The sequence below is a fragment of the Ciconia boyciana genome, chromosome 8 (genome assembly GCF_034638445.1).
Source record: "Ciconia boyciana chromosome 8, ASM3463844v1, whole genome shotgun sequence".
NCBI lineage: Eukaryota > Metazoa > Chordata > Aves > Ciconiiformes > Ciconiidae > Ciconia > Ciconia boyciana.
The window spans coordinates 32,670,861-32,687,903 of NC_132941.1; the positions used below are offsets into that span (position 1 = coordinate 32,670,861).

Below are 17,043 nucleotides of genomic sequence, written 5' to 3' on the forward strand. Positions count from 1 at the left end.
CCCAGGACATTCACTGCATACAACAATACCAATGTAAATGGATCTATAGATTCACTGTATTTCCTAAAGAGGTGGTCACAACAATGGAAGCGTTTTCCAGATACACATCCATCTAATTTATTGAAACAATGGATTCAGGAGAAGTTGGCCTAAAAATTCAGTCTATGCAAACCTGTTTAGCTCAAAAGTATCACAGTGACAAAGTTCTGCCTCAGATAAAAATCTACAAGTATTGCTCTAAGTAATTTTCCGTCTTTGCATCTCACAGTTTCAAATTAAATCATCTTGAAAGGAGCCATTTGTGCTTTTTTTTTAAAGAGAAAACCAAACCAAATTCCTATTTAAAACCACACAGACAACATAGAAGATAGCATGTAAATTACACTACAGAAACTCCATTTTTAAATATTTTAAGGAAAAGACATAAACCCATAAATATCTAAAAGATTAAGTCTATAAACACAAATCAACGATCCAATTTTTACTTGCAGTATGGGCTAAGCACTGCAGCACATACAGAAGACTCTCTAAAAGCATGCACTATCCAACAAACCCTGGAACATGCAGCTCAGCACTAAGTATTAAAGAAACAGCCCAGATTTTTCTTTTTTAAGCTTTCATATTGACTTTCTGCTTCGTACTGAATTTCTGCTTTGTCTTTTTTTTTCTAATTTTAAAAAAGTCGAGATCTTAACATCAGAGTAATGTCGTTTGTGTGTGCTTCTTAGAAACCATTACTGAAGCGGCTCTTGTTTCATAGTCTGTTTATCTTCAAACTTATATTTAGAAGTACATTGTAACAGGGTGAGCTGCTCCCTGGTTTATTTTTAATTCTAAGATACTGTCACAAACTATGTTTGTGTGTCACAGAATGTGAAAACTAACACTAGATGCCAAGAAAGCTTAAGCACTACCAGTTACCAACAAGCTGATAGCATTAGGTTGTTAGGTGATTATAGTTGCTGGTAACTTTGAACACAGACATGAATTAAAGTGAAGAATAAAACTATTGAAAAAAATTACATTTATCTCTCCAAGAAAATAAGTTACATTCTAAATTCGAAACAGCATGCCGGGAAACAAAGGCAGGGCTGTACCTAAAAAGAGAAGAGTGTACTGAAAAGAGTATTATTAAGTGATTTACCTTGGCAACAGCTTTGCTTTCAGAATTATTGTTGGAATCCTTAATGCCATTTAATGAATCTCTTCTCTGTGGGCAAGGCTTCTTTTTGCGCGGTCTGCCTTTAAGATTTGGCGCTGAAAATTAATGGAGAACAATTTAAGCACATTGTCTTATACTGCATTCTTAACAGCTGAAAGCATAATAAATAATTCCACTACAATCAGTCACAGAAATGTACACATCTGTCTACAGTAAATGCTTATTACGAGATTCCCATCCTCCATGGGTTACATCTTGACACACTATACGTTTCTATAGAATATCCCCCAAGGCTAATCTATTCTGTTTTCACATAACTAATTAATATAAAGTCAAACACTGGTCTCTGAAGGACTCAGAGAGAAAGCACAAATATTTCTCCATGGTACAAAAAAGAACAAAATAGAATATTAATAGGTAACTTTGCATTAATCAGCCTGCTGCATTTATTATTTCTAATCTTTAAGTAAGAGTACTAACTACTATTTCCAACTTTTGGAAACATCTGGTTTTGGAAATGTTCTGAAATATTGAAATTCCTTATGGCTCCAAGAAATGTTTATATATCTTGTCATTCTTGTCAAAGTTCTTCTAAAAATGTTAAAAAAAAAAAAAATTACCCCTGAGTCCCGAAATGGATCAAAAAATCCCTTAACAACGAGTTTTGGAAGTTGACAAGTACTAAAATAAGCGATTGTTTCATAAGGGTTACATGCCACACATATAAATTAACATGAATCACTTTCAGTTTTGTCCAATTCTTAAGATAAAACAGCTCTGAAATAACACAGTGACTAAATCCTAACTGTGCTGAGCCATACATAGAATGGGATATGGATCATCATAAAAAATATCAGACTCATCTTTCAATAGTGGTATTAGAATATAAATTATGATTACATATAGAAATAATAGATGAAGCAGATGTTTGCTCATTATTACGTGTCCTGCCTGCTTTCAGATTTAAAAATCAGCCTCCGACTACTATGGCAACATTTAAAATTATAAACAATCATTAACTAATGACTGTACCGAAGAAGATAATTTCCTTTAAACCTTTAATTTCTAGGTAACCATTGTCTTCATTACTTAAAGGGATGATTAGAACAATGTCAGAAATCTAAACACCACAAACCTCTTGAGTGCCTTCTAATTGTTTCTAATCTTACATTTGTCACACAGTAAGCCAGTGGTTTCAGGACATTTTACATTTTAATTAGTTTGCAAACACAATAAAGGGTGCTAATTTGATTTTATAGTTTGAGTAACAGTGTCATATTTGGTCTGTTCAGAGAAAAAGAAAAGCTGTGGGTTTAAAACCAGAAGTCCAAAAGACACATCCTTTTTCTTCCCCCAGCACTGGCACATGGTAAATATATATATATGCATGTGCGTATGTCTGTAAGTCTGTATTTGTGTCTATATAAAAATATGTTTATCTCCCTATAGAAATATCTCCATCTATCTCCAGTGAAGCACATTCTGCTTACTGAAAAGTACTGCAGAAAGCAATTCTGAAATTGTCATCTGAGGCTAACATGCAAAATCAAACAAAGAGAGAAAGAAATTATTACCCATTCCAGTCGACAAACATCTGCCTGATTTATATCTGTACTCATGAATGCTACAGCATGTGACTGCACACTACGTCGCTGGAAGTCTCGACTTGGTGTGGATGTCAGTCTTACACAAAATGAACACTAAGAGTATTTGCTCCGTGCTTACAAATCCCCTCCCCCAGCCGCTCCATTACTCATATAAACAGAGATGAGCGACTCGGCGGGAGCGTGGGATGAGCTCCGAGGACTCCAGCGCCGGCTGCCAGACTACCAGCCCTGGCCACGCCGCCCTGCCTTATTTATAAACCCCGCTCATCCCTCTGCCTTTGATGTCTTCCCGATGCCTACTTTTTCTTGAACACAACCTGGATGGGATGGACAGATCCTTGACCATGGTTAGCCCCAGCAGTCGCACCTTCTTTAAAAAGGTACTGAAGAAAATAGAAATGTTCCCTCAGTTTACTACACCCCTGCACACCGGTTAAAATGTTAAGCTTCGAATGAATGAATCCCCCGACCCAGTCCAACCAACGGCTGGAGAGAGATGTGGTTCAGCTAGGATCAAATACACTTGCATGTGAATTACTTTTTCTTTCTTTCTTTTTTTTAATAAATAAAGAAACTAGTTCAAGGCTCAATGTTTTCCAAACATACTTGTTATCCTGAGTTTTGGCACTGTACTTTGTATCACACTATAAAGCACTTCTAATGTTTTGCTAAAAGCTTTAAAAGCAAGAAGGCATTTGTTCCTAAATTCCAGGTATATTGAGCTTGCATATAAACACTGTTTGAATTGGAGCCTTCCACGGCAGAACTGGCACAAACCCACTACAAAATGGGGTATTTGCATTCTCCTCGTGGCTCAGGAGCTGCAGCTGGGAAGGTCTGTCTGCAGCACACACGAGGACCGTCCCACATGCGGCATCATACGACTTCAAATCACTTTAAGCTATTCCAGATCAGACGCACAATTAACAAGAAAGCAGCAATAGGAATTAATACCAGAAGAGAAGGCCCTTGCCTCTAGTATCTACTCAGTAAAAGAAAACATTTGAAAGAGTTCCAGTCACACTTGAAACAAAGCCATTAACATTTGCTCCCTAAATCATTATAAATAAATGTATTATTCGAAGACTATTTATATTTCAGCTATATCAATTTTGTTCTCTTGAGCTAGGAAATATGACTAAGGCCAAAGGAATAATTTACAAGTTGCATACTTGTTTTATTTTTCATTTTTTGTTTCATTTATGACATATTCATAAGCACACTGAAGATTTCTTGAATTTGTTATTCATAATTATTTTAAAGCAATTTTACAAACATGTTGTGGCTTAGTCCCAGTCAGTTTTCCTGATGACATTGGATGTTTAGTATGTACTGGACAGCTAAGTGAATATTCCCTGTTTTTTTCTGCTTTCTGGTGGAGAAGGACTTCTGGCATGACTACCTGAGAATACCTGAAACAACTCAATTTCATCATGTTTGTGCATATGGCTTTCAAATTCATTGTCTGAAAGCATTTGTGGCAGTGAGACCTGATAAATTGTACATTCCCAGAAGGTGAGAACATAAGCAAAGCAAATTAAAGTAAAAAATTGAATAAATAAGTACAGAAAAAAGTTTGCATTTATTTGCCACCTCTTTAGTCTAAAATGCCTGAAACAGGAGTACAAGAGATATGACATACTACCAGTTTAAATATTTTCTTTCCTGTGCATTTGACAACATGTTTGCTTTTGCCAATTTGGGTTTTTTTTCCCTTCCTTCCTTTCTTTTTGCTTCCTGATGTATCTGAAAGAGGGGAAAACTCAGCTACTGAAATGTCCACTGGGACCCTTGGTGGGCTGCTGTGAACTTTTTTTGCCTCTACTTAGGTGTGATTCAAAGGCTCAATATTAGCTTAGCATAGCATAGCATAGCATAGCTGCCCTGTACACTTGAGGTTTGGGATGCAAACCAGAACACCCCCATGCCTGCAATCAGCAAGTGACAATGCCCTGGGACAGCCCAGCTGCTGCTGTTCAAGGAATGTAGGCATGGAAGGGCTGTCAGCAGAGACGTACACCTGGTACAATACAAATGGCCCAAACCTCTGAGTTCAGACCTCCAGAAGTGAAAGTGCGTTCATCCACTTGAAGCTCACACACGCCTGTGCCTTGCTGACTCAGGGAGCCTCTTCTTGAGATTACAGTTCATCCCAAGTTTGCTAGTCATCACAAAGGGCAAGTTCATTTAGAAAATGCCAATGCACAAGAAATTCTTCCCTGCAAAATCCGTAGGTGTGATAGCAATCCAAAGCCCAGCAGGGAAATCCACGTCACCTGCTGAGTCCTGGCAAACATTTCAGATATGACCAAGTGAAACACAGCCAGCTGCAAAACGTACACAGTACGAGCTAACGCTCCTTATGTTCGGAGAGCTGGAGGAGCACGAGGGCACGCTTCCCACCTTGGGCTGGTTATCTTTCCCATACATGTCACCATTGTGCCTGCTATCTTTACCCATCAACAGGAGTTCAGAGGGACCATTTCAGCACTCCTTGGATGCCAGTTTTATATCAGCATGTTGCTTCCTTGTTTCCCTGAGCAGCAGATCCAGCTGGTGTCATTTAAACAAACCTGTCCCTCAGAGCCCACCAACCCAGCTGGCCCCGCAATGCAACCACCACCGCTTGCAATGCTGCCTACTGCTGCAGAGGATGCTGAGGCTGTAACATGGGGTTTCACAAGGAATCAAGCAAGAATCCAAGATGAACGAAGACCTAATTCAAGTGCAAGCATTTGTAACCGTAAAGAACAAAACGTGTCATTATTAACTAGTATGCATGTGGTGTGGACTTTGTTTTTCAGCTGACTACTAACTTGGTGGTAAAAGTCTTGTGCTCCTGATTAAGTGAACGCTTATGAAATGGATATGTCATGAATATCAACAGTTACACAGGCCCTGATGACAACCATATCTTAACAACTCTTCCCATTCTGGAATATGTCTTATTGCCATCTCGGCTGTGAATTCTCAGGAGAAAGAAAATTATTTATAGGAATCTGCCCAGAGACAGGAATGTTTTCTTCCCCTCCATGTTTGAAAGGGTCCCTGGGTGTTGTCTGGAAATAGGTAGTCACCGCAAATCACACAAAGATTGCTGCTTGCTGTTTGACATGAGGGATCAGTACTTCTCGGAAGACCACAAAACGTTAACTCGTGATTGAGTGGGACACAAGGAGACTGGGCAGAAGAGAAGACGGAGAGGGCCAGAAGGTGTGGAAAGAGACAGCTACACTGCCCACCCACTCAGAAAATTCACAAGGTTGTGGCCACTGCTCTCCTGTCACCACCACCCTCAGCTGCTCAACTTTCAGGGACACTGTCTGCTCAGCAGGACATGGGAAACAGGAGCGTTTCCAAGCCTCGCTGCCTAGTACAACTCCCAGCTCTGGGTTAAACCCAAGGATGGCAAGTTCTATGCAGGGGGAAGAGAAGTACACAAAGAGAGGGAGCTGCCAAGGTCAGCCATGATTAAACACTACGTATGGTGGAAAAGCATAGGCTGCCACAAGAAGACAGCATCTCTACCAGCCACCTTCTTTACCTGCATCCCCAGGAAAGGGAAGTGATCGCGGGACTTACCATCTCCCTGTTATCAAGTCAGCTTCACTTGAGCCATGTCCATGCCAAGAATGCAATATACTACATACACATAGCCACCCCTAGATGCACAAATAAGTGAAGAGACAATGGCTGTGGTTTTGGGGTACCTGACTTTAGCAGGTTAGTTACAGTAGAATTATCTCTTTTTTAGGAGCCTGATTACCATTGGAAGTCCAATGAGTTCCACCCTCCCCATAACACTGTTCCCTAGATGCACATATTTTGGCTGATGTAAAAGATGTGTTGTTATAGGGAGGGTGTTAAAAAAAATAGTGGCCTTCACACAGCTGAGGTCAAGCTATGTTGGCACTTTGTCAAAATCAGTGGTGTAGCCAAGAGTTTTTAATGAGCCTGGAATGCATTACTTCATTTGTCATACCTGGATCACTTACTCATGCTGAGTCCAAAATAACCTTGGACCTCATTGGCTGCTCAACAAACCATGTAAGTAAACAGTACTGTACTGATGCCTAAAACATGTACCTTTTTCTTGCTCACTCCACATTACTTACTTTAGAGAACATCTAAGCAATTGTAATGCCCATGATCAAAGTTCTTGCCTTTTCCAGGCCTCTCTGATCTGCATAACTATTTCCTGATATGACTTTTGATTCTGGCTTGCTGGTACTCCAGGTTCTCAGAAACACTTCAAAAGTGGGAGAAAAAAAGGAAAAAGGAAAAAGGAAAGAAAAGGGAAGGACGGCATTGCCGTATTTCGCTGAGGAATGTACTGGTATAGCTGCTCAGCATTGCTAATGCAATTACAACTTACACTGCCAACCAGATTCTGGCTGCCAATTGTTTTTGTGACCATGTTTCTGTCCCTGTGCAAAGATGAAGGAAAAGGAAGGAACAACAGCATTTTTGCCAACTGCAAGAGTATGACAACACAAAAAAACCCCACCTGAGCTTGTAAAAATGTCCAGGGCCATCAGCAAAGAAGGACCAGATCTGGGTCTACATTTAGGGTGGGCTTACACAGTCAGGTGAGCTCTAAACATGAGAGGTGGGAGTGCACCAGAGGGAGGTAATCACAAAGCCAGGATTAAGGTGGAGCACTGGAAGGTGCAATAAGTTAATAAACAGGGATGTACTGTGGTGCTGGGCTCAGAAGAGAAGTGTGCTCGCATGAGGCAAGCTGCAGCACACCTGCTAAATGCATCAGCAGTCTCTCCTGCCTGTAGGACACCTCGCAGAACATCTCACAGAATCCTTTTGCACTGTGCCAGTCCTTCATACATCTTCCAGTTTTCACACACGCGCACAAAAGCTGCGATATCAGAATGCCTGGCCCTAAGCTGCAAAACTGTCAGTAGATACAAAACAGAGTAGGAGACTTTCCCTCTTAGGCAGGTGGAAATGGCAGGATGTGTCAGATCACAGAGCTATTCATGATTCAGGTGCCAAACAGAAGCTGGAGGTGGCATATGGAGGTGCCTGGCCATCAAAGTCAAGGTGAGAAGAATGGTCCCAGATCTCCAGAAAATCCATGAACCAACCATGCCTGCTGGCAGGTGGCAAATAGCTGGTTGCTGAGGACACCCCTAAAGCAGCCTGGCAAAAGTTAGCTCTTGGCTGAAAAGCATGCTTACATGTTGCACCTTTTAAAGTGTAATGAATAGAAAGTTAACAGTTTTAATGGTTTTAACACTTAGCCCTCTAGGGGGCTTCTGGCATTCTGCAATCTGAAAGTTAAGAAAAGCATATTGCTATATTTAAGCACGGTCTCAGAAACTGTTCAAAGGTTAGTTAATCTCGCATACTGTTCTGGAGTCCCAGCTGCTTCCTTGATTTCCTTGTCGCCTCCATCTCTTTGTTTTTTCTCCTTCACCTCATTCCCTCTTCTGCATCCTGAGTTCAGGATCTTACATTCCATTTGTTTTCCTTTCACCCCTCAAAGTTTATTTAAAAGCTTCTCCCTCCTGGAAACAGGGTTCAAGAAGGAGGTCCTGGGGCATTTATTGCCCAGGCACACTAAGCAGAGCTGGTGAAGAGAAGCAAGTTGCAACCTACCATTGCATCAGAGGGTCAGAAATTAAAGTGGCCAGAAAATAAAGCAAAAGATCAGACTACACTAAAAAAACCAGACCTTTGTTTAGGAAAGAACAGTATCAACTGAATTTGGGGAAATTCTCTACAGGATCCTATGTACACCTATGGAAGTCAGTGATGAGCACCTACCAACAACTAAAGCTCCCATTGAGCTCTGGAGGTCACACAGCCTCTCCACAAACACACACCTCTTGCTTACTCAAGTGGCATATAAAACAATTTGAATATTAAAACTATTTTTTCTAGACTTTTTCTAAATGCAAACACTTGTTTATTCCTTTCTTTATAACTGAACATGCCAGACCTGACCTGGAAACTCCAGAGTACAGCAGCAAACAACCTTGCAGGGAACACTAAGGATCCACACTGCTTTCAAACCCACATGGAGAAAGAGCGGACTTGTGTAGCCATTTCTGAAAGTTTTGTTTTGGAAATGAGATAGCCCATGCTCCATGTGGGGAAAATCAATTTGCTACCTCTCTAAAGAAAACATTCCTCATTGGGAAATAAGTGAAACAGACACTTCCTTGTGTGGATTAATGTGGAGACATATGACTTGCTGCAGACTGTTGTTTTGACCCCCCTCCTGACCAGACAATCTCTGAAAAAAGCAAAAAGGTGGTATTTTTAATGGATTACAGTTCAGACTAGCATTGCTTTTAATAGAAAAGTTAGAGGCATTGCAAATACCAGGTTGGCCAATTATGCCAAAAATTTAATGTTTTTCATTTCCATGGAAGACAGGGACAAGATTCAGGACGAGGCTTGGAGTCTCGTTTTCTTCATTTCAGCATGGTTGGAAGTTAAGACTTTTGCTTGATCCAGGTTTCTTTATCTCCTGCTGACTAATTTGGGTTTTAAAAAAATGGAAAAGTTTTTTTTTTTTTGGACAAAATTTATGCATGTGTTAGAAATTATGAGGTGCGGTAAATTGAAAAAGGAAGCTGAAGACTTCAGAGAAAAATCTATGCCTGACAAATACGTGACATTCAAGTAGACCTTAGAGCAAATTAAAATAATAATAATACTAAAAAAAAATCCAGTGTAGGCCTATTACTGGCTACAGATGACAGGATTGTTATTAATGATTCAAAAAGAGGCAGAAGTGTTTGGTAAATATTTGTTCCATATTTGCAAAGAAGCCAGATTATATGCTTGCAAAAGAATATAATTAAAGCCAGTCAATTGACTTGGTTTTACAGAAACCAGATCTTAAAACAACAAAAAAGAAAAACAAACAAAGCACCTTATTTTATACTTTGAAACTACAAGCTTGGTTAGAGAAACTAGCTGCACACGTGGAACTTACCTGCATTTCAGTAAGACAGCTGATTTAATACTAGATAACACTTCGATTGAAAAACAGCACTACGTAATTTTATTCAAGCATATATTAAATGGATTAAGAACTGGCTAAATGATAGAGCTAAAAGCAGGCATCAGTGGGGAATGTCTATCAAATTAAAATATTTCTGGTAGGATTCCACAGGGGTTGCTCAAAGCCTTGCTAGTATTCAACATTTTAATCAGTGAAATAAATATAAGGCCCCTGACTAACATTCACACTGACACAAGGACTGGCACAATGCTACCACTGAGTCATACAAACGAGTAATCAGAAGGCAAAATGGACCATGCAAGCTCTTCAGTACACCTCCAGCATGAAACCCATGAGCAAGGACTACAGACCCCACTGACCAAGCCAAGGGTGGCACTTCACAGGCCACCCCCCACGGGAAATTCAACATACCCTGGTAGGAAGATGCTGTGGCTAAAGAGAGGTCTGCCCTCAAGGGGGAGGTTTGAATAACTCAAGCTGTGCTGGGTTTGAGCAAAAATGACTGCGAAGTCACTTCACCAGGTAATATGAGTGCCTCAAAGGTGAGAAAAAGCTGGCACTCAGAAGTGAGGAGGCATAACCAGGCATGCCTAGGCACTGCAGTCCACATATATGATCTAATGACAGTATACGGAGACATGTGTATGACCACCTTTCAGAAGACCTTTCAGGAAAAGCCTGAGACAGACACAAGCTGGTGTGCACAGTGCAGGAAGAAATGCATGCAATTTGAGGGTCTTTGTCAAGATATCAGACTGGAGCTGGGCGTCCTGCCTCAGCCACAGCGAGGGCTGGGTCCAGGCTGCTACCGGAAAAGCCTTGCTGCTGAGGGTGGCTGCAGCAGCCTGGCTGGCTGCACAGAGGAGGCGTCCAGCTGTCTGGCTGTGGTCCTTGCAAAAACAGCTGTTTCCCTTCTCCTTCAGAAAAAAGGTGGTGAACTGGATGAAAGCATTTGCCGGTAATTTTGGCCAATGAGCCACTACTTGGGGTTCATACTAGATTAGATGACTCAGGGGTTCTTCCAGTGAGAAACTGCATGAGTATAGGATCAAATACAGTAAAGTACCGTGCTATGCATGACAAGGAACATGAAGAGCTGTAGCCTTGATTCATCAAAGTACATGTCTAACTCGTAAAGACCTAGAGCATGCAAAGACCTCTGATGACCTCACTGGGGCTATTCACATTTTGAGGCTGAGCCTGCGCTAAGCATCGAACATGACCAAGCCAGCATGACTCACTCTGTCACTCACGGGAAAGTAGCATTCAAGCCCTGAACAAAGAAATCGTCATGAAACACCACGTGCTTGGGCAGCATCACAGGATCAGACATGGGTTCATCAAGTTTTCCTTTCTCTCAGAAATCTGCAGTCAATCTCCAGCCCCCATGCCCTCCACCCCCAAAGGTCACCTCCCAGGAAGCAGCACCCAGTGGACAGGGGCTTCATTTTCTGTAGGAGGGTCACAGCAATACTCAAGAAGTGCAATTCTGACTTCTTAGAATAGTCGGGGTTAAAAAAAAAAGAAAGAAAAAAAAGCAAAGAGAGGAAAGAGTGATCAGGCACAAACGGATTATGTAATAGCCAAGACAAAAGCAGCGCAAACACGGCAGCGAGAAGCAAAAATGCACAGCAAACCCATGCAAGTCAGCCTAGCTCATCAAAACCCAGCAGAACACCCAAGGTAGACTTCCCATTAGAGGGCTTCAGAAAATAAAAGGCAAATAAGAACACACAGCAAATCTTAAGGCAGCTTTCCTAGCAATATTTCCTTTTCTCTCCAGTAAAAGCCAGCGTTTGTGAAATTGCTGTCTAGCAAAGTCAGCAGCACCCAATGGAGACATGACCTACATACCTCGGAAATACAATAGATACATAGCCAGTCATATCCACGTAGACAGGCAGATGAGATGGGCTAATTGACTGGTAAAGGATGGACACTGTGTATGAATCTAAACAGGCAGAAATTCATGCAAGAAGCATAAAATGGATGGTTTCCTGAGACCTTGCTTTTGGGAGTGACAACAGCGGGTAGGAAGCTATGATTGTCCAGTTGTGCACAATGTGAAAATGACAAATATATTATTTAAATCTCTTGCATTTCTGATTTGTAACTGATTATATAAGAAATATTTTTTTTTTTTTTTTAGTGTAAGAATATTATAATTTTCTTCCATTTTTTTTTCTTTGCACTTGATCATTGCACTGTGAAGTAATCAAAACCTGTTAGGCATAATCAACCTGCATGAAGATATTAGTAAAGTGACAGGTAGAAACTAGAGAGTAACCTCCCCCCTTGATGCCTCCATTCAGCTGCCACCACGAGGACCACACAATGCGTTAGGTGGAGACAGGAGCAGCAGCCGTAGCCTAAACCCTGCTCCCATTCACATCTCTGGGTCATCACCAACTTCACCAGCAGCAGTTGGCAAGGGCTGTGCCAGGCATCCTGTCGCAGTGCACACAGCTGTAAAGAGGTTCAGGAATAACCCTGCTTCTGCAGAGAGCTTGGGACAAAGCCCTTGCACCCCTGGGGACCTGCATACACCTGACACAGCGCTTTAATGCTGGGGTGCGGAGGTGATGCTGCTCTCCATTGCTGAGCAGCAGAGGACTCTGCACTTTTTCACCAGTAAAACGCAGCGGTGGTAACTCTGGTAACTTTGTCAGGCTGTATACGAATAGAAAGGGAATCTGTATAACCCCCAAAACACCTGATAATGGTGATTTTAAAGTCCTGATGGTAAGATCATATGCCTAGGTTTAAACGAGTGCAAACTCCGTGAACTCGGTGTAATCACCCCAAACATCAACACAAACAGAACTGAGCCCATCTCTGCGTTACCGTCCCAGTAAATCTCTAGCACCCGGAAAAATCCAAATAAAACCGAGCTGTAGTCATTAATTTATCTGAGCAGGGCAGGGTTTAAACTAAATATGAAGTCAGTTGTGCAATATTCTTTCGTAGTCAATATCGGTTCTTAGGAAATTATCTGAGTGAATTAAGTGGAGGAACTATTAAACAATTTACACACTTCCTTGTGTTTTAGATGTCTAATTATAGCCGTGTTTGTCTCTCCCCACAGAACTGTTGTATACCACATGGTACACATATTTCAGCATCCAGCATTATTAACTCATGACCGACTGTCAGTTGATCATTATCTAACACATGGGGTCTGCAAAAAAAGCCTTATTTGGGCAAAAGCAGGCTTCTGACCCGCTCCCGCTGTATTTTCCCCCAGCAGAACTTCAGTTGGATTATTATTTGCTGTCAGTGGAAACTCAGAGGTTACACATGTGAAATCTGCAGTCAGGAAAATAAATCCTTACCGAGTTTAAACACTTAGTTGATATTAAAACCATCTCCAGCATGGTTCGTTTAAAGAAAACTCTCAGTTGCCCTCTAGTGTCACCTGGCTGCCATGCCAGGCAGCCCGCCCGCCACTCACCGCAGCCAAGGTCACAAAATTTAACCTGATTTCATGCAATGAGATTTACTATACGTGTAATATTTCGTATAAAAGGGTGAGGGGGGATGCTTTTCCCTTCTGGAAATTTCAGGGCTTGGGCCCCTGGAAGCCCAGAGCTTGCATAATGTTTACCGCTGTAATTGCAGCGCATGACACACGGGTTTTATGAGCGAGGATCTCTGAAATCACTCTGTGCGCTGCACTCCATAAAGTTCATTCATAACTAAAAATAGACTAATGTACAAACTGATTTAGCATTATACTGAAGCTAAGGAACATAGGGAGTCTGCAGAATTCCCTAATATGGAAGAGAAGCTGAGTTTTCAAAAGCAGCAGTTTATTTGTTTCTGAAAATGGACAACATATGTAAAAGATTTAATATACAGAACCAGGTGTATATATAGCATAGATCTTCATTCATGCCCATTTTCGTTCTATATAAAGACTTTATACAGCCTGAAACTATAAATTTAATAATAGATTACTAAATTAAGTCTGCACAATCACTTCATAAAAAAAAATCATTTCAATTTAAAATACAGCTGTAGGGGTTTGGACAATTTCCTGCATAATAGAGGCCCATCCCTGAAATGTAAATAACACCAGTATTAAAACAAGTCAATCAGGCACATCAGGAAAAAAAACCAAAAGGTACATGAAAACATAAATGCATTTTCCAGCCTATCCTAAGTAAGGATGCCAAACCTTTATTTTATTTGAATGCTGCTTTGATAAATCACTACTGCTTCAGCCGGCTTTCTTCTTTTTTATTCCAAATGTCCTGTTTTTCCTAAGAGAAATCCAGGGCTGATTAAGTCTTAACATTTTGAATACACCAAACCATCAGGGTTTTGCAATAAAAATTATTCACTTCTTTCCTGTGTACCGTCAGCATTCTTAAAATACTGTTACTATAAAATTAAACAGCATGCTCTTCAGAAATGCATGACGTTGCCTGCTCTGTTTTTTTCAACTGCAATTGTGCAATTTTAAAATTTTCTTCTTTCTCAATGCCTTTTCTCCAAACAAATACCTTTGATAGTTATAAGATTAAAAAAACAAGTTAGACTTTTTTTTTCTTGAACTTACAGGTCACCTGTAATATTATTGACAGATTACACAGTAAAAATGACAAACATTACTTTATTTGGTATATATCCTAAGTTAATTATAAGGCTTTCTCTTCTTAATTTGACAAGACTGAAATATCACAAGAAGTACATATGGCAATTCAGAAAATATAATCAGGGGAAAGGCAAAATGAACATTTGAAAAGACAAATGATTTGATTTGCATAACCAGATATTTGTAAGGCACCGCCTTTTTCCACTGCCTGAATAGCACTTTCCAGTTGCTCTCGCTCTCACAGCATAGCTCACAAGCACAGTAATTGCCCTTTCTACCCTGAAGTGTTGCCCCTGTTAGCGACAGAAGGCTTTTGCCGGCAGCAACCAGCGATGCTGTGGGGCACTGCGAAGAGGAGACATGGCGCAGCCGGGCAAGGAAGCCGCACTGGAGGTGGCAGGACCCCCTGTTCAGGGACCCTGACCCACTGGCTCCAGCCGCACGTGCTGCCCCATCATCCCCACTTTTCAGGGGAAGGCTGTCTCTCTGCTTCAACCTAAGCCAGGGCCCCAAAATACTGAAATTGCTACTGAAATAATAAAGGGGGTATTACAGTCCTACTTGACAGGGCTTGGTCACGGCTACGCTACTTGCTCTACACTCCTAGTGACTGAACCTTGGCTCTCAAGTCGCAGGAAGCTTGTAGTGTTTCCAAGGCCGGCTCCCAAGCCAGGGGGCCATAACAAGCCCAGCAGTGGGGAGCAGGGGCTGGGGAGTAACTTTAATACTGACCTGTAAAAGGCTATTGCAGTAGGGATGCAACTGGCTGCTGAGTTCAGCATCATCCAGCTGTGTCAGGGCCCACCTGCTCCCAGACCCATGTCTCAGGGGAAGGATGGGACCCCTGGCAAGCCACTGACCCCCTTGCCTGCAGACCGGTCTCTTGGGCTGTGCCCTTCTTTAGTTCTGCACAATACCTGATGTTGTGCTCTGTGGGATTAGGCTGCTGGAAGACTGTGGGAGGTTCAGAAAGCTCAAAAACTTCTTTTCTCTGCCTCATGAAATACACAGCAAGAATTTTATTGACTAATCCCGGTCAGTCCTCTCCTCCTCATAGCATCTGGAAGGGCTTTCAGATTGCATGGGAATCCTATCCTCATTTCCAATAAAGGGATTGCTCCACTCCCAGATTCACCCGCTCTGCCTGCTGCCAGATCCAGGTTTTTCCTAGAAGCCTCCCCATCAGCCATGACCTGATGCTACTTTGTTTAGGAAACCTGACAAAGTGACATGAGCAGCCAAACCTTCTGTATATCTAATTTTAAACAGATAAAAGTAGCACCAAGACAAATCAGCACCTCTCTTGGATTTCCAAGTACACTATTAAGTAGACTTGGACTTCAACTAAGGTGAATATGAAGATTCATTGTCCCAAGAGATAAATATTGACTGAGGAAAAGCAAAGGTCAAATTGGTCAATATTTACTCAAGAAACTCTAAATCTTGATGCAGTGTAACATACACTCTGAATGTCTTAATCAGCTACCTCTGGAGATCTTTTCATTATGACTAAGGATTTCAAAAGTATAATCTTCTCCCCTCTAAAATTCGTATTTTAAAAAAAAGAAACTCACGCACACCTACTGCAAATAGGAAGCTTTTCATGCCTACGGCCTCAGCAAAAGGAGATGTGTTGATTTGCAAATGCTATCTGCCCAGTCTGCATGCCAAAACTCAGTTGCCCTGACCTCTGAAGATATGAACAATAAAAACTTTCTGACTCACCACATGACAGTATTTCAGACTACTATGAACAGGTTTTCTTCTTTGGTAAGGATTAATGCACTCCCTTCTCCCTCCGTCTCAAATATCTGTAAATTAAGGCTGAAATTTTATCTCAGGCTTCTATTTCACATAAGGAATTACTTTGAGACAATGTCAATCGAGAGCTTTGGGGGAGTTACGGTCCTATTATTTATTGTGGCAAGTATATTAGTCCTATTATTTATCTAAGGTTTCAAGCTTACTGCCTGATTTCTGAAGATCTTCTACCATGCTATTTTTGTCTGAAGCCACAGTGCTATGGACTCTTCTTTCCACAGAACAGCACTGTTGAAAAGAAAAATTCCAGGAAATTTATAAAGGCTGATTTTTCTGAAGATGCATGAGGAAGGAAGATGCATGAATCCTCTGGAGTTTCAATGAGGTTATTCCCTGAATTCCACTCGGCACCTTCACACTCAATGACCAGGAAGGTACCAACCCTCCTACTCCTCTGTTCATTCAAATGGTCTAGCATGGCGGGTGAACTCCTATTTCCAACCTTTTTCTTCACTGAACAGTCAAACATAGCACAGATTTGTTGCAATCACCATGGAGATTAGCTGGTTTCAAATTAGGCACAAACTGTTTGTCTCCTTTGCTATTTTTATTGTGCTTTGAGCCTATTATGCTCCTCGCACCCTGCCCTTTCTTTATCTTTACTGGCAAATGAGAAAATCTTACTTTATTGGGAAGTAAAATCCTAGCCACAGCTGCTCCTGAACTCAGTGGGGGAACAGCAGTGGTCCCCCTGTCTCAATTGCCTTCCCTCACTGGTTGGCAACCAATAAGTCTGCACGAGGTCAGGCTCCACTGATGAGATGACACAGAACGTGCAAATGAAGTCCCTGTTAGCTGGAAGAAAAATGTGGGCCTTGCTCTACGCAATTTCATAGTTAGGCCTACTAGGGATGGAAGAATT

At 41.3% G+C, this 17,043-nt stretch overlaps 1 protein-coding gene across 4 annotated transcripts in view; it reads right to left on the reverse strand.

Annotated features, from left to right (window-relative positions):
• The window catches only part of ARID5B (AT-rich interaction domain 5B), a 122,298-nt gene that overhangs the window by 36,469 nt on the left and 68,786 nt on the right, over nucleotides 1-17,043 (reverse strand). For 3 of the 4 annotated variants that reach the window (XM_072869914.1, XM_072869915.1, XM_072869913.1), the window contains one exon: nucleotides 1,145-1,257. In XM_072869914.1, coding sequence (XP_072726015.1) covers nucleotides 1,145-1,257 — 113 coding nt within the window. Of the gene's footprint in view, nucleotides 1-1,144; nucleotides 1,258-2,736; nucleotides 2,894-17,043 lie in introns of those variants that run through there. The other variant, XM_072869916.1, reaches the window with a different exon arrangement.